Source organism: Dendrobium catenatum, unplaced genomic scaffold (assembly GCF_001605985.2).
Source record: "Dendrobium catenatum unplaced genomic scaffold, ASM160598v2 fragScaff_scaffold_621, whole genome shotgun sequence".
NCBI lineage: Eukaryota > Viridiplantae > Streptophyta > Magnoliopsida > Asparagales > Orchidaceae > Dendrobium > Dendrobium catenatum.
Window position 1 is genome coordinate 31,512,789 of NW_021319083.1, and position 21,363 is coordinate 31,534,151.

At 32.6% G+C, this 21,363-nt stretch overlaps 1 protein-coding gene across 1 annotated transcript; it reads right to left on the minus strand.

Annotated features, from left to right (window-relative positions):
• Nucleotides 1-283: 283 nt before the first annotated feature.
• LOC110109242 lies at nucleotides 284-21,135 on the minus strand. Its single transcript, XM_028695329.1, has 2 exons — nucleotides 20,885-21,135; nucleotides 284-895 (listed from the first exon to the last, which is right to left on the minus strand). The coding sequence occupies exons 1-2, from the start codon at nucleotides 21,004-21,006 to the stop codon at nucleotides 313-315; spliced, it is 705 nt and encodes a 234-aa protein (XP_028551162.1). The 5' UTR covers nucleotides 21,007-21,135; the 3' UTR covers nucleotides 284-312.
• Between the last annotated feature and the right edge of the window lie 228 nt (nucleotides 21,136-21,363).

The window sequence follows — 21,363 nt, forward strand, 5'->3', positions numbered from 1 at the left end:
AGCATTTGTGAAACTTGAGGTTTGGTTTGGGACTGCTTTCAATTTTTTAGTATAAAAATTATAATTCAAAAAATTTTTGATTAAAAAAACTATTTTAAAAAACAATAATAAACTATTCCAAACGAAACCTTATCTTCACTACAGCTGAATCTCTAAAAGCTGTTGCAAAGAAGCAGCTTTTAAAACCTTTCAAGGACAAAAAAATCCTATGAAGCATGGCTAAAGCATCTTAGCAAATTCACATCTACAAAACTCCGAAATTCTAATAATCAACAGCAAAATCTTCACAAACCTTTTCAAGTATTCCATTTTTCACTCATCTATATGCGAGGCATGATGAATGCACATAAACCATTGACCATCTATCTTCTCAAACACATTGGTTGCAACTTGTTTACCCCAACTGCCACCTTTGGTCTTCACCACCTCCATACAGGTCACATACCCAACATTTCCTCTAACATGAACCTCGACATCCTTCAAATCAATCTGAATGGGGAATTCATGATCAGCTCCACAAACAATCTCCCAGCTATCAGTTACTAGCTCATAGCCAGATATCCTGCCTGCCGTTGGATGAACAACATAAACATGATCTTCTTTGGCCCAGATTGATTGCATGGCTGCCAGATCTCCATTCCTAAAAGCATGGTAGAATCTGGCATTGGCTGAAAGGACTGAAGCCTTGCTGTCTTCATGGATCACTTGGAGATTGTCTCTAAGTTTTGCTGCATGAGCATAGTCTTCGTCTTCGATTGCTTTATCGAGTTGCTGCTGCAAAGTCTGCTCATCAAATAGTATTTCTTCGGTGCTCGATTTTCCCTCTGCCTCCCCACTTTTAACATTGGGAGATAGCCATGAATGAGAGCTTGAATTTCTGTGAAGGGGAGCTGTACTGGAGCATAAGAAAATCATTAAGTATTTGGAGTATAAGTATGCCTGCATAATGCTGCTTTGCATTTACATATTGTATGGTATGGGAGTGCTAAAAGTTGAAATCCTCAGATATGGAATCCTCCAGTTGGACAGCAGGTTTATAGTTACAATGAGAGTAGAGATATATATATTTTTTGCACTTAGAATTCATGAAAGATACTTGAAGTAGAAGAAACGAACCAGGCCTCTAGCTCTCACCCTTAAAACTGAATTACTTGCACCCCTTGATGTTTCAAACACTATAGATATGAAGGAGCCGCCAACTTATGAGAAAGAGAGAAGCTTTGACATAAGTGAACTGCATATTGAATTAAATGCTTTCTTAGGCTGAAAAACTCTCCCGTTGTAATGGCAGGAACTAAACAAATTCTAAGCTATAAGTGGTTGCATATGATGAGGATTTGCCAAAGTCAAGATGTGAATTTCACATAAAGGGCGTGGGGGGTTAACCATATTATCCCCTTGATATTTGGCGTGGATCAGCCACCCCCTACAAGGCTGCACTTTGTTTAGCCACTTTTGTTTCCTTCTAGATTAGATTCCTTATGACCTTGTATACAACTCATAACACTCAGACTAATGCTTCATTTGGGACAACTTTCTTGATGCTTTTCAAAATAGTTTTTTGGTATAAAAATTTTTAGTTTATGAAATTATTGTACTAAAAAAATGCTTTAAAAAGCAATAAAAAAGTTATCTCAAAAGAAACCTAAGTTGCACGGACACGAACATGACACAACACGAACATAGGGTACTTCAATTATTAAAAATATAGAACAAGTGAATAATATATATTTTATATGATACAAAACCTATTTCTGTGAAGATCCATTTTGATAATGACAAAGATTTCTACATACCCAACAAAATTGATCAATAATATCAAAATCCGATAAATCGGTCCATATTGATTTACTAATAAGTTGACCCAATACAGTACAAATTGAGCAAATAACTAAGACAATGGTATCTAATTTCTTACTAAGAGTACTTATTAGAAATGAATTCACTAGCATTTGATTTCTTACTATCAAAGGATTTTTCAATATACTTGAAAAGAACCTAAGAAAAGAGGACTAGTTGGATAATTGCTTTTTATAGATCCTAAAGGTTGAAAACAAAAGTGAAAATAAGATTGTCAAAAATTGACAAGATGAAATTTCCATTTCTTCATCAGAATAAGAGTTCCTTTTGAAGCAAAAATCACTTTTCCTTGATATCGAACAAAATCTATGAAAGTATCTTGGAGGAATCATAGGATCCATTGAAAAAAATTACAACACACGACTATAAGATATTCTATTTTTTTGATAGAAATATGTTCGCTCAAGAAAGACTACAAAAGATATTGATCATAAATAAGAAGACTGTAAGATATTCTATTTTTCCATAGAAATATATTCGCTCAAGAAAGACTACAAAAGATATTCGCGTTCATATATTAAGAATTATGTAGGAACCAAAACAATATTTTCTTTCTTTTTGAAAACATGTTCATGAATTTCATTGAGATAAAGAGACATTCATGGAAAAACAATCACAATAAATGCGAAGAAGGAACATCTTTGATCCAACATTGAAGGATTTGAACCAAGATTCCCAGATGGATGGGTTGGGGTGTTAGTAGATCTGACACATATTTTAAATGTGATAATTTCTCATCTAAAAAGGGAAATATTGAATGAATAGATCGTAAATTCTGAAATTTTGTTATTCTTTTTTCTTCAAGGGAAGATATTAATCGCAACGAGAATGAAATTTTCATAACAACTAAAAAACCTCTTTATACCATTTGAGAAGAAAAATGAGAAAAAAAAAATCTTGTGCCCCAAAATTCATTTGGTTAATAATCTAAAGAACTCAAGGATTTCTGTTAATATATTTGAGTAATTAAACATTTCATACGTACTCAACTAGATTTTTTTTTTAAAAAAAAGTACTCAACTAGATTTATTGTCATAACCCATAATTTTCACAGATTCGTAAAATATCAAATTATTGAAGCTATGATAATGATCAACACTGCCATTAAAGGTCCTAAGTCATGAATGAGAAAAATAAAGTGTTGTGTTAGGTAGTTGACTAACAACATAAAACTTGTCGAATAATCATGACACGAATCATTTAATACATTGTGTCAATGCTAGGGCGTTCCCTAGAAGCGAAGACGCACTATATGACCTGAATACAGTAAGAAGTGTGCAAGGGTCATTGCATCAGTCCCCGAATGCAGTATTAAATAGGTAAGGGTTCCCACATCATGGACGGATGTGGGCAAAGAAGCTAGTCCATGAAACTAAAATTAAGTTAGGATCGTGGAATGTAGGTTCCATTACAAGCAAATAAATGGAATTAATTGATTTTAAGATTCATAGGAAGATAAATATTCTATACATCCAGGAAACTAAATGGGTGGAAGAGAAGACTAAGGAGATTGATAGTTTAGGATTTAAACTTTTAGGAGTCATCCTAGAAATGGTGTAGGTGTAATTATAGATAAGAGCATGGCTTTAAAAGTCGGATCGGACCGTCCGGTTCCGATTTGCTTCAAAACCGGTATTACATAGAGCCGGCTCGGAACCGTTCGAACCGGCGGTTCGAACGCCGAACCGTAAAACTGGTCCCGATTTACGATAACTGGTCGGCTCATCTATGAAAAATTTTGAACATTTCACTGAACATTGGACGGCTCAAGGAAGCTTATACGAAACGAAAGAAATAAAAAACCCTACCATCATTCGACTGGTCGTCTCGGTTCGCATCTTCTTCCCCAATTCTCTTGCTCGTTAGCGAAGCCAACGGATCCCTTCCAACCAGGAAGTCTTCAGCATCAGTGGCGGCGATGGATCTTCCTCATCTCGGTCTTATAACCTTCCGCCTCCGGCTTCCTTCTCACAGGCTTTTTCATTCATCAACTCCGAATTCTACACTCCACTTCCGAGGGAGCAAGCGCCAAGGTGAGACTGTTCTTCAATCTGTTTGTTGTTTGTCTATTTTTCATTCCATTTTTTCATAAATATTTTGCTTGCTTGTATTCGATTCGTGTTTTAGGGATCCGAATCGTAATTTTTTTTTTTTGTTTTTTTTTTACTATTTAGATATTTGTTTTGACATCGTTAGATTGAGATTTCTTTTCTTGATGTTTTTTGCTTCCCTGACTATTTTTCTTTATAGAAATCGACGATTTTTGGGATTTTTTATGCCTGCTAAAGTGTGTTGTTGGGCGAAATTGCAGTAGAGGTACTAAGAGGGATTACAACACTGCAATCCTTGAGAAGAAAAAGGCCCCGAACCGTCTGATCGTTGACGAGGTTGTTAATGATGATAATTTCGTTGTCTCCCTGAATTCGCTAACGATGGAAAAGCTGCAGATGTTTAGAGGGGAAACCATCCTCTTGAAAGTAAGCATTTTTCATCTAGTTTTTTTTTTTTTTGCATTTTTCTTAAATTTTCTTTGTTATTCTCCGCGTCTTAGGTCTTGTTATACTGTTTTTGTAGTCTTTAGGGTTTATATTTTGATTTTGTTTTCTTGGTTGATGCGGAAGGGTTTCTTATTCATTGTTGATTTGAAATTTTGAATCGTATATTCAGCCTGGTCTACTAGGTTAACATAGAGAGGGAGAGATGAAGAGAGAGAGAGAAAGAGAGAGTATATTTCTGACAGATTTTAGTCTTATTAATTTGATATGGATATCAACAATTTGATTTCTGTGTTTGGTGTTTACTGCTATTGTCATCCATTAGTTATATTTTGTTTCTAAAGAACAAAACGATAGACTTTATTATAGTTACAATGCAAGATTTGTTGTACAAAATTATTCCTGCATATGTTTTTTTAAACTGCATTATTTTTAATTGAGGCTGATTGACCTAATCAAGATATTATTGATTAATATGATATAAAAATGGAATGTAGAGGGGTGGTATTAGAGAAAAATCTTTCATTCATTTTATAAATTTTAATAACATTATTATTTATTACGTTATCCGGTTCGACCCCGGTTCTACTGGTCGAACTGTGAACCTCTCCTTTCGGTTTATTGTCCGGTCCGATTTTCAAAACCTTGGATAAGAGTTTGAAAGATAATGTTGTAAAAATTGATTGAAATGGAGATAAAACTGTAGCTTTGATGATTATTGTTGATGATAAAATTATTAATATTATAAGGGTTTATATTCCTCAAATAGGTTTAGATATATACTCAAAATAAAAAATAAAAAATGACTTAAGAGAATTAGTACAAAAGATATCTCTTGAAGAAAGAGTTTTTATTGGGGAGATTTAAATGGACATATTGGTAGAGAGTACAAGATGTTAAAGCATTTATGATGGCTATGAGTTTGGAGTAACTAATGAAGATGGTAAGACTATATTAGATTTTGCTCTATCTAATGATTTTGTTATTGTCAATTCATTATTTAAGAAAAGATATGAGCATCTCATCACTTATAAGAATGGATATAATAAAACTCAGATTGATTATTTTTTGTAAGAAAACTAGATAATTTAGATTGCAAATATTGTAAAGTTATTCCAAATGAAAATTTATGTACTAAACACTTCTTATTAGTTTTGGACTTTAAGATAAGGACAACAGTATGAAAAATAAAATATATCGTTGTTCTAGGATTTGATGTTGGCATTTAAAGAACTTTAACAAAAATATCTATGAGAGTAAGATTCATGATCTTAAGATTTTGTCGATACATGAGGAAGCTAATGTTATGTGAAAAATAGTAGTTTATAATATTAAGAATGTTGCAAATGATGTGCTAGGAGTATCAAATAAAAAAGCTTTTAATAGTAAAACTAGTTGATAGTGGAATCAAAATGTGCAAGAAAAAATAAAAAATAAAAAATTCTGCTATAAAAATTGATTTAAATATAAAAATTCAGAAAATTAGGAAAAATATAAAGTTGCTCATAAGGAGTCTAAGAAAACATTCTATGATGCAAAAACTTTAGCTTTTAATGATTTATATAATACATTAGATGCTAAAATGACGAAAGATATATATGTAAGCTAGCCAAACAAAGAAATATTAGTAGTAAGGATTTAGTTCAAGTAAAGTGCATTAAGGATGGAGATTAAAAAGTATTTTTTTTTTTAGAAGAGTACATTCAACAAAGGTGGATGAGATATTTTCCTAAGCTTTTCAATAAAGATTATGAAAATACGTTTGACTTTAGTGACCTTAACACTCTAAATGAAAATAGAGATTTTTGTTTTTATCAGCATATTACTAAAACTGAAGTTAGAGAGGCTTTAAAGAAAATGAAGTGTGGTAAAACTGTTGAATCTAATGATATTCTAATAGAGGTGTGGAAATGCTTAGGAGATGAAGGAATTTCTTGGCTTACTATTTTAATATTATTTTGAAGACTAAAAACATGTTAGATGAAGGAATTTCTTGGCTTTAAAACTGTTAATTCCTATCTTTAAGAATAAAGGTGGAGCACAAGATTGTGCAAATTATAGAGGAATTAAGTTGATATGTCATACTTTACAACTATGGGAGAGAGTTATGGAGCATAGGTTACGACGTGAAACTGATGTTTCTCAAAGTCAATTTGTATTCATGCCGGGTAGGTCTACTATGGAAGCCATACATTTATTGAGAGGTTTGATGGAGAAGTATAGAGAGAAAAAGGAAGATCTTCATATGACATTTATTGATTTAGAGAAAGAATATAATAAAGTTCTAAGAGAAGTGCTATGAAGAGTTCTAAAAAATAATGGGATTAATAATGCTTATATTCAAGTCATTAGGGATATGTATGCTGGAGCTGTTACTTGTGTTCAAAGACAAGGTGATTTGACCAAATATTTTCCAATTTCAGTTGGATTACATCAAGGATTAGCCTTAAGCCCATATCTTTTTACTTTAGTTATGGATGTTCGTACTAGTGATTTGCAAAAGGATGTTCCCTGGAGGAAGCTTGTTGCTGATGATATTCTTCTTGTTGATAAGACTAAATAGGGAGTTGAAGGTAAACTTGAATCATGGAGGTCCATCTTATAGTCTAATAGTTTTTTGTTTGAGTAGATCTAAAACTGAATATATTGAGAGAAATTTTAGTAGTAATAGATCTAGTAGGGGTTTGTGACTTTGAGCGATCAAGTCATTAATAAGAGTACACGTTTAAGATATCATAGGTATATTGTTTAGAGTGATGGTGAAATAGATGGGGAGATTATTAGTAGAATTCATGTTGGATCGATGAAATGGAGGAATGCATCGGACATATTGTGTGATAGAAAAGTATTACTCAAACTTCAAAGGAAGATTACATAAGATGGTGATTAGACTTGCAATGCTTTATGGTGCAAAATGTTGGCCATTAAAAGAGAAGCATAATATTAAGTTAGATGTAGCAAAGGTGAGGATGCTTAGGTGGATGAGTGGCTTTACTCTTAGAGACAGGATATGAAATGAGCATATACGGTAAAAGGTTGGAGTAGCTCCAGTGGTAGATATGATTAGAGAGAGACTCCTTAGATGGTTGATCACATAAAATGGCGACCTTCCAATTACCTGGTTAGGAGTAAATGTATTAGATTTAACCTACACTAAGAAAGGTAGAGATAGACCTAAAAAGATTTGATTTTACTCTTAGAGACATGATACAAAATGAGCATATATGTGAAAAATTTGGAGTAGCTCCCGTGGTAGATAAGATTAGAGAGAGTCGCCTTAGATGGTTGGTTACATAAAACGACGGCCTTCAAATTACCTGATTAGGAGAGTAGATGTATTAGATTTAACCATGCTAAGAAAGGTAGAGGTAGACCTAAAAAGATTTGGTTAGAAAATATTAAAAATGAGCTTTCTTTATTAGAACTAAATAAGAATTTGACTCTTAACCGAACACAATGGAGAACAAGGATTCATGTAGCCTACCCCACTAGTGGGGATAAAGGCTTGATGTTGTTGTTGTATTGAAGCTATGATAATGAGCAAGTGAGTAAATATACTCCTTAAAGAATAGTGGATTCATTATGTTGCCGAAATCTATCTATTTTCAATCTAAATATCCCAGTAATTCTACCATTTAAATGCATTTTTAGCGTAACTTAAAAAGAGAGGCACTTATTGTGTTATGAAATGATACATAGTACGGTATGATCAAAAATGGTGTATGTTTATGCAGTATATAGTATATTATTTCTATTATATTAAATTAGTATTTAGAATAAAATAGTCTAACTTATAACTATAATAATATAGAATAATAAATTCTTCTATTATTCTAAGAAATAAATCTAATAATATAGTCTAGTATTAATATATACAATGCATTGTCTATACTTTTACATAGCATTATAATTTTTAAATAGTACATAAAAATTTAAAAAGCATAATGTTATACACTAAACAAAATAATAAAATTAGCTTCAATTTCTTTTCCCTTCAATATCACCATCATTAAATATCATTATTCCAAATTCTGGCTCAACAAGAGAATGATTTATAATATCAAATATTCCTATATCATCAAGGGACTCAAACCCATTTCTAACAACATCTCACATCTTGTCATCACTTTACATATAAATTGGGATCTTTTTTAATATAAAATGAATGTTTGTATGCACATAAATTGAATCATCAACCCATTATCCAATAATTTATTCCTCTTTATTTTTTGAATGATGAGTATAAGCTCCAATGTTTATGACAATAAGAGAATAAAATTTGACCGACAAATTTTATGGCAATTGTTTGAAGTAGAGCCGCCCAAGTGCCATAAATCAGCCATCATGTCTTTGGATCCATTCTCCACCAATCATGTAATGATTCTTAATCACCAAATTCTTCTAAATACCCAAAAAATTTAGCAAACAGTATGTTAATCATTCGTCTCTCCTCATTTAAGAAATGAGGTTTTAAGTAGGTTTTTCTCATATTTGAAATTATTCTTAAATTGAATATCTTTAAGAAAAAAAATAGATAATTACTATTCAACAAACTAAAAATTTATTATAAAAGATATATTTATCTTGAATTTAACAAGTGATTCAAGCAATATAGAGGTGTCTTTCTTTGCTCAAGTTATTCTCTATAATAATATAGATAATACTCTATAAACTTGAGTCTTCATAGTAATACTTTCTTGCATGTCTATATATTACCTTTTTCACTTTAGCCAACATGGAATCTCACATCTCATAAATTAAATACAAACAGGACTTGATTGTATCCGCTACTCTTAACATCTCATAAATTGAACTAGTAAAAGTTAAAACGTAATTGATATGATCATAATATAAAACATTTAATATATTTTATTTTACATACATTATCTTACAATTTTATTTATCCTCTCAATAACAAGATCACTATTCACTGATCACCATGTATTGAAGTGCATTTTTTATTTGCTTGAATCATCTCAGCGTTACTATAATTGAGACAAAACTAGTTTCAGCTATGACAAGCATTTTCAAAATAGAAAAAGCATTGACCTTTCTTTATTAGATTTAAACGAGAATTTGACTTTTAATAAGGCACAATGGAGAAAAAAGATTCATGTAGCCAACACCACGTAGTGGAAAAAGGCTTGATGTTGTTGTTGTTTGTTGTTATTGAACATAAAAAGTCTCATGCAGTAATTCATTATGAATTTTCTAATCAAAACAGCATCTCCTATAATTATTATGATCCAACGACATAATCAGTGCGAAGTAATCTTATTATCAACGATGATGTTGGAAAGACAATGTATGTAAAAGAAAAGATATTAGATGGTTTATTATGGGACGATATCGACTATAGTTTAACTTTTACTGATCCAATATATTAGATACTAAGAGTAGCAGATATATATAAATTAATTTTACATTTGATCTATGAGAAGTGAGATTCCATATTGGCTAAAGCAAAATAGATAATATATAGACATGAAAAAAATCACATTAAGAAGACTCAAGTTTTTAAAATTTTGCATATAATAATCTAAAAGATAGATGAAACAAATATAACACACTTCTATGTTTCTTGGCATACTCTTTAAATCAAATATAAATTTTAATATATTTTTTTATAATTAATTCTCAATTTGTTGAATAATAATTGTCTAATTTTATTTATTTTAATATTCTTTAAGGACATTTAAGTAAAGAGCATCTTTAAAAGGACCCTCAGCGTGTTTCTTTACAAAAAAGAATAATAAATTTCAAATGTGAGAAAGAAATGCTTGAAATATTATTTCTCAAATGAGGAGATAAGAATGATTAATATCGAGCTTGCAAAATTCTTTGGATATTTAAAATATTTTGATGATTAAGAATTTTTGTGTAATAGGTGGAGAATGAATCCAAATATGCATTTTTTTAATTCATGAAGCTTTAACGCCACCCACTTCAAGTAAGTGCCATGAAACATCTTGGTCAAATTTCATCCTCTTCCCTGAGAGAAATTGGAACACATATTCATTCAATCAATGAAGAGGAATAAAATTACTCCACAATAAGATGATGATATAGTTTATGAGCATACACACCTTTGTCTTCTATCTAGATAGAAGATGATAACAAGATATGGGATATTATTGGAGATGGATTTAAGCCTCTTGAAGATATGAGAATATTAGAGATTACAAATTTTTCTCTTAATGAGCAAGAATTAGAAGGAATAATATTTAATGATGATGATATTAAAGGCCAAAGATAAAGCCCTAAAGAAGCTAATCTTGTCATTCCTTTTGATGAATAGTTGAAGCTTGATATTACACTAGATAAATTATGCTTATCTTTTTGATATTATACTAGATATTTCATGCTTATTTTTTAAATTATGAGCTAGACAACAAATTATGATATTGATTTATTATTTGTTAGTCATTCTTAATATTATGCTTTCTTAATTCCTATAAAATATTTAAATATTATAATGCCATGTCAGTATCGATGTCCTATGTTCAATATTTTCAATAATTGATTTGTGTCAAACTTGTGTCTGATATTTTCAATAATTAATTTGTCATGTGTTTATGTCATGTCGTATTCGTGTCACAATGTCTGTATCGATGCAAAATAGTAATAAGGTCAGACCATCTAATTTCCGACAAGAAGAATCGAATGTTGCTTTTTTTAGCATGATAGAAATAAGATAAGTACATCAAACATAAACCACCACCAACAAGAAACACAAAATGTATCTATAAACATTGAATGTTGCATGAGATTGAATAAGGTGAGGAAAATTGAGAACTTGGACTCCATTGAAGATGATGCAAGGGAGAATGCTATTTCTTATAATGATGACTTCAATGAAGAGCCCCTAGGTGATGAGAATGCTAAAGACTTTTGATTACTTGTTATATTGTTAACTGATCATTGAATGTTGCCTTGTTATATTCTTAGCTGGATTATTATGTTAAACTTATTTGATGTCTTTGATTTGATATATTATATTACTTTTATTTAAGATTTCTCTATTACTTTGATTAGTTGACATTTGCATTACAGTTTTGCTTGTGCAATTTTTACTTAATACTTTGCAGCTTGTACAACATGTTACTTAATATATATATGCAAATTGATACTTTTTACTATGTTAGATTGTTAATGTCATTTTTTTAATATATTAATAAGCTAAGATGCTACTACATTACTTCTTAACTTCATTTAGATTTTATGCAATTTTTTTATTGTGAAGCTTACGCCTCACCTCACACAGAAGGAAAGTACCCTAATATTTAATTACCCTATTTTAAAGTTTAGTCCATGCACAAAATTATATAAGCATTTTCCAAAGGTTTATGAAGAATAGATAAGGAAGTATATAATCCACTATTATTACTTTTGCCCATACATGTTTGACAAGCTTTACATTGTGATAATATCCAAATTGTATGTTTTTATGAACTTAGCCAATGATATATATCTTATGCCATAGTTATAATTTTATCCCTGCCAAGGTGATATGCAACACCACTATAATGTTATTCCTATAAAAGAGAATCTTTCGAAGGAGAATCAAGAATGCAAAAACAAGTTCCCATGAAATGATAGCTATTTCTAATTGTAAATTATTTATTAAACATAGGTGATTCCTTATCTTATTACATGCATTTCATTAAAGTTTAACAAGCATCATAGTCATTTTTAATATAGTTAAAACAAGTCAATTTGATCTTAAATGTATGCAAGATAAGTGCTACTCTACATGAAGAATCACCATGTTTATTTTCCATTCTAACATAATAGTTTAGCATAAAACTATATTTCTATAAATATTCAACATATTTAGCATATCTATGCTCAAATTCCTTTTATGAATTAAAATATGATGGTCAAAATGTAAAAAAAACTCTTAAAGTTATAAATAATATCAAATAGCATGAACTACTGCATAAAAGTATTTAAAATAATTTTGACTTGCTTTGTTCAATTTCTAACAAAAATAAACTCTTTGATGTATTTCTGGACATAAAACACCTTTAATAACTTTACATGAAGTATCACAAGAAACCTTAAATGCCTTAGCAAAATCTAGTAATTTAAACACATTTGCATTTGTAAGTTTTTTTTAATATATTTAACAACACTATCAAGAAATTTCATCCAACGAAAATGATTCCTTAAGAAAATTGATCATAGGTGATATGATAGCATCGAATGCTCTAATACATCTTCTACTAAATATAGCCAAGCCATGCAAACTTCTAATCACATGAATATTAATAAGTTTTGACAAATCATTACTTACTTTTACTTTCTCATAATCAACAGAGATTCCTTTACTGAATAACGCAAACCATGAAAATATCAAGCAAAAAAAAAATTACACTTTATCCGATTCAAATATAATTTTTTTTTGTAATACTTTAAAAAACTCTTCTGCGACAGACAAAATGCCCCACTCTAATCATGCTACATTTTAAAATAAAAGATTTAAAATTTTCCAATAAGAGATAGAAAAACATGAGTCAGAATTCTCATAAAAGTACTTTAAGTCGTTAATACAAAAAGAGTTATCAATCTAATCCATCCTAAGTTTCAAAAATAGTTTTCATATGTTCATTTTGTAGCTCTTATTTGATAATAACTACCACTCAGATCAATTTTTGAAAATATCATAGCTTCAATCATCATATCTATCATAATATTTAATTTAGTAACAAGAAATTGATGAGTGATGGTAATCTTACTAAATTCTTTGTTATGTACACACATAAACCAACTTCCATCTTTAGTAATGTTGGAACTACACAAGTCCTTAAGCTCTCTTTAATAAATCTCTTTTTAGTAAATTATCTATTAATCTTTTAAATTTAGCAAGTTTAACTGTATTCATGTAATCTGGCAGATTAAGTAAAGAATTTAAAGATGATCTAAGAATTAGATCAATAGCATGTTGCATGCTTCAAAGGGGTGCTAATTCATTTGGATGATTATTAGGATATTAATCTTTGAGATAAAATAGAACTTAATAACCATCTACATATATTTCTAATCTTTCAGCAATATCATATTTATATTATTGGGAAATGTATTATTATATCACCACAAACTTTTATATTACTAACATACCACCAAATTCTGGTATGTCATTATTATTTAAGCCTTTACTATTACATCACTCTAGCTAAAAGGTATTAATATGAGAGAAAATACATTACCATACAGAATATTCCAATCATGGTTTAAAATTGCGCAATTAGAGGCGCGCCTTTGCGCAATTTCACCAAAAAACGCCTCGAGGCTTACGCCTCGCCTCACGGACGAAAACCGCCTCGAGGCGCAGTTACGCAATTTTAAACCTGGATTCCAATCATTGATTTTAGAAAATAATAAATTTATGTGAAAACCATATAAGTTTCTCATTTTACTTTACACCAACAGATAATTCAATCTTAACAAATGAAAATAAGTTAATTTTTCATGCTAATTTATAGCAAATAATAATTAAGAAAATCAAGTTGTCAAGAATACAAAAAATTATTTAAATTAGCCAGCCTTTGAATATGATCAAAATAAAAATGCAAAAGAATATATATTTTTTTTTATTTATAACAAATTAATTATATTGTAAAATAATAGGACTCTTTTCTCATCTTAACATGCACAATTTGTGTTTACGGAAATTGAGAACTTCGAGATTTGCATCACAACTATTTTTTCATGGTTACATATCTGCTCATAATGATTTTTTTCTTAAAACCCAAACTGAGTAGCTTGTATGATTCATCCCTTGGATGCTAATTTTTCAAATCTAAAATAAAATGTCCAAGCCTGTAACTAATCACCATAGTTGCACGCATAATCTGTTGCTTGTTATTTTATGATTCTAAGATCCTGACATTGGAGGCTCTATACATCAGGTTTTAAATCCTCTGATAATTTCAACCTATATCATTTCAGCTTCAAACATCTCTTTCTCCCGCGAAGTCAAATCTAATAGTTTTTCTACCATTATCTGCTGGTGTGAAGAAAGTTTTGACGTACTAAAACAAGTAAATCAATTAAATTGCTATCATGGAGATCTAAAATGTTTTATTCATCAGGAAAATATTAACATAAACAATTAAGAAAATTAAAAACAACTCAAACATTAGAAGTTTGATGGCTGAGTCAAGCATAAACGGTTATATTTTTTGTATTAAATTAATGCAAGCTTATTGAAACTCTCAGCCCAGCATGAAGCCCCAACATGTTAGCTAATTCCCATTGTATATCGCATTATAGAATTTAAACATACTTTATTGGAATTCCTAAAATTTTTCAAATTTTAGCTATAGTAATAATGAGTACCATAAGCTTGAAGAGCCCATCCTACAAGTTTTGATATATGCCTAAATTATCACTTTAGCATGTTCACCATGATAATATGATGCATCTTAGAAGTAAAAACAACAAAATAAATAGAAGAAAAATGCAGGAATACAAATATTGGGGCTGATTTTTTATTACTTCTTCAACAATAATAAAATATACAATTGATCTACTATTCGAGAGGTAGATTGATTCTCTCACAATCCCTAGCCGCTGCAACGAAACTCACACCAAACCCTAGAAAATAAACTTAGCACATATCGCCCCCTAACCCTAGACAAAACTCCCCCCTTAAATAGACTTCACACATGATAAATACAATTTGAACCTTCCTAAATAGCATAAACACAATCAGTAAGCCTTCCAAAATAGCATAAACACAATTATGTTTGTGTACGATCCCCCTCTACTCCCATAGGTTCTGCTTAATCAAAGGCCAATTTGACCAAGGTTGGGCCGACCAGGTAACACCCACTTGGCATATCAATACTCCTCTCAAAGACACACCTTGTCATCAAGGTGCAAGGATAAGAACTGTCTCCTAATAATCTCGTATGGGTCCCATGTGGCTTCGTACTCCAACAAATGCTTCAACTTGATTAGTACCTCAGGTGCTCCTGTTTCCCCTTTGCGCATCTCCTTCAACTCGTAGAGGTGTTCCAAAATAACCTCCATGAATTTTGTCAATGTCGGGGGCAGCGAAGACAGTGTGTGATCTCCTATCGCCCGCCTCAGTTGTGAGACACGAAATACTGGGTGCAATGCCAACGAAGATGGTAATCCCCATCGATACCACTGCTCCAATATGCTCCAAAACCTCATAAGGCCCAAAGTATCATGGGAACAATTTCTCATTCCTCCTCCTGGCTCGCATCTTCTGCCAGTAAGGTTTAGTTTAAAGTAAACCATGTCTCCTGGCTCGAACTGTACTTCTCTTTTATGTTCATCTGTCTTTCTCTTCATGATCTGCTGGGCCATCAACAAATGTCCTTGAGCTCTGTTAATATCTTGTCTCTCTCCTCTAAGTAGTGATCTACATAGGATATTGGTGTAGTGCTATGCTCATAATATATCAAATGAGATGGATCTCTCCCATAAAGTATCCTGAAATGAGTGGTTTACATTACTAAATGGTATGAAGTGTTGTACCAATACTCAGCTCAAGCAATCCATTTTTTCCCAACTCTTCGGTGCATTCGATACAAAGCATTGCAAATAGGTCTCCGCGCTTCTATTGACCACCTCCATCTGAGGATGGTATGTTGTGTTTCTCTTCAGGACTGTGCCCTATAACCATAACAACTCCATCTAAAAATAACTGATGAACACCTTATCTCTATCTGACACAATGGATTCTAAAAATCCATGTAAGCACATCACCGATTATTTGAAAGTAGTAGCCACATAGACCTCAAGGCTTTGCAATTTCACCAGGTTGCCCAACCCTACTCCCTGTATCGCCTTGAACATGGTTTTGAGTGAAACCATGGTTCTGCACAAGCTGGCATCTCCTCAAAGCACTACCCTCTTCCCCTCCACCTGAATCTCCATAATAAAAAATTTGCAATTCATCTTCATCTCCTCGATCGTTTGTAACCACTTCATCCATAGGATCACGTCAGTGCCTCTCAAAGTCCAAGTGAAGAAAATCCTCCACTATCTAGATGCTCTAGAGTGTCAGTACCAACCTCCTGCAAATCCACCTACTCCTCTTTACCTTCCCTATCCCCATCATGACTTCAAAGCTCCATGTATCCACAAACTTCAGTTCTAACTAGTCTGTGACCGGAATAGAGATGAAGTCATGAGTAGCCCCGCTATCCACCAAAACCTCCACTAGCCGCGTCCTAATCTATCTCCTCACCCTCATGGTGTGATTTGGAGTAAATTCCACCACTAAGTTAAGGGACACCCCCACCACATCAAGTTGTAAGTGCTTTCCTCCCGCTTCTGCTTCCTCCTCCAACTCCTCGTTGTCGGACTCATAAACCGTAAGGACTTGGATTGAGTGGTCCTTACACTGATGGCCTGGTACATACTTATCCACATCAAAAGCATAAACCCTTCACTCTATAGTCCAACACCTTTGAATCTGTGAGGTGCTTGAAGTTGGCCCCGGTGCGAACTCCCCCACTCTTCTCCCTCGGTGCCTTCTGCTAAGATGGCACCTGCCTAGGTCCTTGGTGCCAAGAAAGTTAAGGCACTCTAGTAGGAGCCTCCTGTTACTCCACACTTATTAGTCCTCTCCATCTGTCTCTGATCCTCAGCTATCTGGGCTAGATCCATCATCTCCTTCAATCCTTCGGCCTCAATAATCGGTCTACATGTATATCAGGCTTTAATCCCTTCATGAAATTTTCCTCCAACACTGCCTCCAAATTCCTCCTTGACCACCCGGACAAAAACTCAAATCTCTCCCTATACTCCATGGCATTCGCCTATTAAGTCAAGGCAAAAAATTGCCCGTGCAGGTACCCTTCCCGAATGGCTCAGCAATGCTCCAACAAACAATCTTTAAACTCATCCCAAGAGTAGATTGGATATTTATCCTCCCTCCATTAGAGCCAATATAGGGCTTTCTCCACAAATAGCCCTGCGGCCATAAGCTTCTCCTCCTCGGTCAAACAATTCATCGTAAAATACCTCTTTACCCGATACACCCACCCATGAGCATCCTCCTCTTCAAATATCGATACCTAAACTTCCTCAACCAAGCATCTCCACTTCGACTTCCTCTCCCTCAAAAAGTCCCCTCCGTGCATCGAGGGTGGAAATCCCACCTCTTCCATCCTCCTTGCATGACCCTATCCCCATGACTCGACTTGACCCCCTCCATCTCTGATCGCCCACTCCCTTTGCCCGAAATGTCTCCCATATTGGTTAGCCACCCTATTACATCCACCAAAAACTCCTTCCTTGTTGTCCGCCCATTTGGAAACCATAATTTTCCGCTTATCAGATCCCTAGGAGGTGGCTCTTGATGAAAAAAACTCTTCTCATCGATCTCCTCTCATTCGATCTCCTTTCCCTTAGATTCGACCAAGAAAAACCTAATCAAAGCTTGTTTAGGGTTAGCAAACGGAATCGCCAGTGGAGTTTTGGATTGCATCTCGATGAGCTTCCTCATTATCTCCTTCAATCCTCCAAATCAGCTCTCTATCAGATTTTTCATGATTGAAAACCTTCCTTCGATGGTTGAGAACTTCTCCTCCATCAGGAATTTGATTTGCTCCTCTTTGCCTTCCAACTCATCCACCTTCTTTGTTGTCATCTCTACAAAACCTCAGCGAGATACCAATTTGATGCATCTTAGAAGTAAAAAACAACAAAATAGATAGAAGAAAAATGCAGGAATACAAATATGGGGATGATTTTTTATTACATTTTTCAACAATAATAAAAGATACAATTGATCTACTATTTGAAAGGTAAATCAGCTTTCCCATAAACCCTAATAGTTACAAGGAAGCTCAAAAAAAAAACCATAGAGAATAAACTCAGCCCATATCTCCCCCAAACCTTGGAAAAACTCCCCCTTAAATAACCCTCATACAAAATAAACACAATTAAAACATTTCTAAATAGCATAAACACAATTAGGAAACCTTTCTAAATAATTAAAACCTTCCTAAATAGCATAAACACAGTTAGAAAACCTTCCTAAACAATTAAAATCATCCTAAGCAACATAAAAATAATTACAAAACCTTCCTAAACAACTTTTTCTTGATTCCTCCTCCTTACATAATGAATAATAACTTTACTGGACCCCACAATAGGGGTCGAAATCTCCCCCTCTACTGGCCCTAGTTTTGCTCAGCCAAAGGGTTGGTTTGGCCACGGTTGGGCCGGTCTGGCTGGTACTGGCAGAGGCACGGTGGTGGCACTTGGGGCACCACCAACTGGCCGACTGAATTTTTTTTAGATAACTTTTTATATATAAACCCATTAAAAACCTAATAGTTTATGCAGAAAATTTTCCTCCTACACTTGTCTCCGATTACGCTTCTGTAGTTCCCTGTGCTCTCAGGCTCTAGGTCATGACTCATGAATTCTCTCATCAGCGAGTTTCTCTCTCTCTCTCTCTGTCTCTCTCTCCCTCCATAACTATTGATACTTGTTCGAGCAAAAAGACAAAAGAACATGTTGAAAATTAATGTTCTCTCCATGCTTGTATGGCTATATGTGCAAAAAGCCAATAAAAAGTTGAAAACTACTTTTTGTTATCTTTCTGTAAGTGCAAAAAGCCAGAAATCATTTAACTAATAATTGTTTTAGTTGAGAATTAGTTTGTGTTTATATTTTTGTATTTTTTTTAATGTTTTAATTCTATTTTTAGGATTCTATTTTAAATTATGTAAATTAAATTATTATTTTTTAAATCAAGTAGTAAAAATTTATTTGAGTTTAAATAGCTTTGAGATTTTAAATGAATTTTTTTATATAGTTTGTGTTTGATTTTGTTCACTTGAACACATTTTAATTTTTACTATGAATTAATTTTATAATTTGCCTGCTCATTCTCCGATGAGAGGATTATGTTTATGTAATCTCCAAAGAGAGGAGAATTTAATAAGTTTAAATTTTGTACATTATTGAGAGAATGATTGCAATTTTCGATACAAGTTAAAATATTTGCACATGACTTACAATATATTCATTAAAAATATATTGTTATTTTGTTCAAATGTGTTTGCTCATTTTTATTTAATAATATATCATTATTTTGTCATAGATAAGGAGAGATACGTGTCATTGAGTTATTTTATTCAATTATAGATATACAACTTCAAGAGCTTAACAATAGATTTGATGAGATAAATATTGAGTTATTTATGCACGTGGCATGTTTGAATTCATGTGACTCATTCTTAGCTTTTGACAAACAAAGATGGGTACTTATGGCCAAATTTTATCCATCAAATTTTCAGATATAGATTTCATATCATTGATATGAGATTTAATGATGTATTCAACAATTTCAGAGGAATTGAAAATTTTGCATAAAAAATGGTGGATACTAAGAAAAATAATATTTACTATTTGGTATTCTTACTTATAAAACTTGCTCTGATATTAACAATTGCTACAACAACAGTCGAGCGAGCATTCTCAGATATGAAATTTGTGAAGAATCATCTGCGCAATCGTATAGGAGACTCTTGAATGAATGATTGCTTAATTACTTATATCGAAAAATATATTTTTAATAATATTGACAATAAAGTGTTGTACAACGATTTTAAAATACGAAAACTCGAAAGGAGAAACCATAGGTGTAATGCAAGAAAAATATGAATATCATGTGATTTTGATTGTAAATTTTTTAATTATATAATTTATCTTTTTATGTAACAAGTCTAGTAAAAATAATTTTTTTAAACCACAGATGTCGGCCCTAAGCTCCAATGAAAAATGTTGAGAGTTTTTTTAGTATTCATAATTTGTGCCCCCATATTAAAAAAATCCTGATTCTGCCATTGCGGGCTGGGCTGGTCTAGGCTGGCTAGGTGGGCCTCCCTTGACATATCATTATATTAATAATAAAGACAACTACCAAAAATTTTATGCTCACATAATTGATTTTCCCAATAATTTGATTACCAATTCAGCTCATTACCAATAATAAAATCAATAATACTAATTTCTATAATCAAGTTATTTATCTCCTCAACTATCCCATCCCCACCACAAAGTATACATTTATATGAACCATTTCCTTAGTACGGATCATAAACTTGACGGGCCATGATCTTCAAGGCCACCAGATTAAACAATGCATCACCTTCCCTAACTTGAGAAAACTAATGCAATTACAAAATTACGCTCTAGTGAATATTACAAGTTTTCTCCCTTCAGACAACCACTTTCAGAATCCAATTCATGGGCTTCTGATTTCAAGGTCTCATTTCATGACTAAACTACGATAAAACGCAGGGGAAACAAGAGAAGGTTACTACATAAAAATATTGATGAGCAAACCCTTCAACTTTCAATTTCACAAAACAACCGATGAAAGTTAGGGCATCATCTCCCAACAGCACGTCCCAGTTTACCAAGATCCCAACATCCAAAAAAAAAAACACACAAACAACTAAATTGAAAGAAATAATAATAAATTATAGAAATTGAGAAAGACATCGCATGAAATGGGATGAAGAGCTCACTTCACGAAGGATTTAGAGATTGGAGCTGCCAGAAAATGGGAAAATGACAGATTTCTCTTGCGCAGAGAGATCAACGGAGGCTTGCGCGTTTGCATGACAAAGGGAGACAATCTTATAGCCATGCTCCTTCTCTTGTGCTTCAGCGAGTCGCTCGTAAGGTTTCTAAGGTAATTCAGAGAAAAATTTGTGAACACTCCCTTTCAGTGCGTATGCCGCGTATGAGACTATGAGTAGATGAAAACCCCGTTCAGTTCTTTTGACCTTCCAAACATGTTTTTTGCCTTTCACTGCACAACCTTTTAACCTCATCTTGACTTGTTGGGGTTGAAAGCTTATGCTTCCAACTAAGAGGTCTTAGGTTCAAGTATTTGTGCATGCCTTCTATGTGTGAGTTTCCCTTAAATGGCCTAAATGTCCCAAAAAAATATTTAATTTTTTATGTTTAATTATATTATAAAAATGTTATATAAATTAAAAAA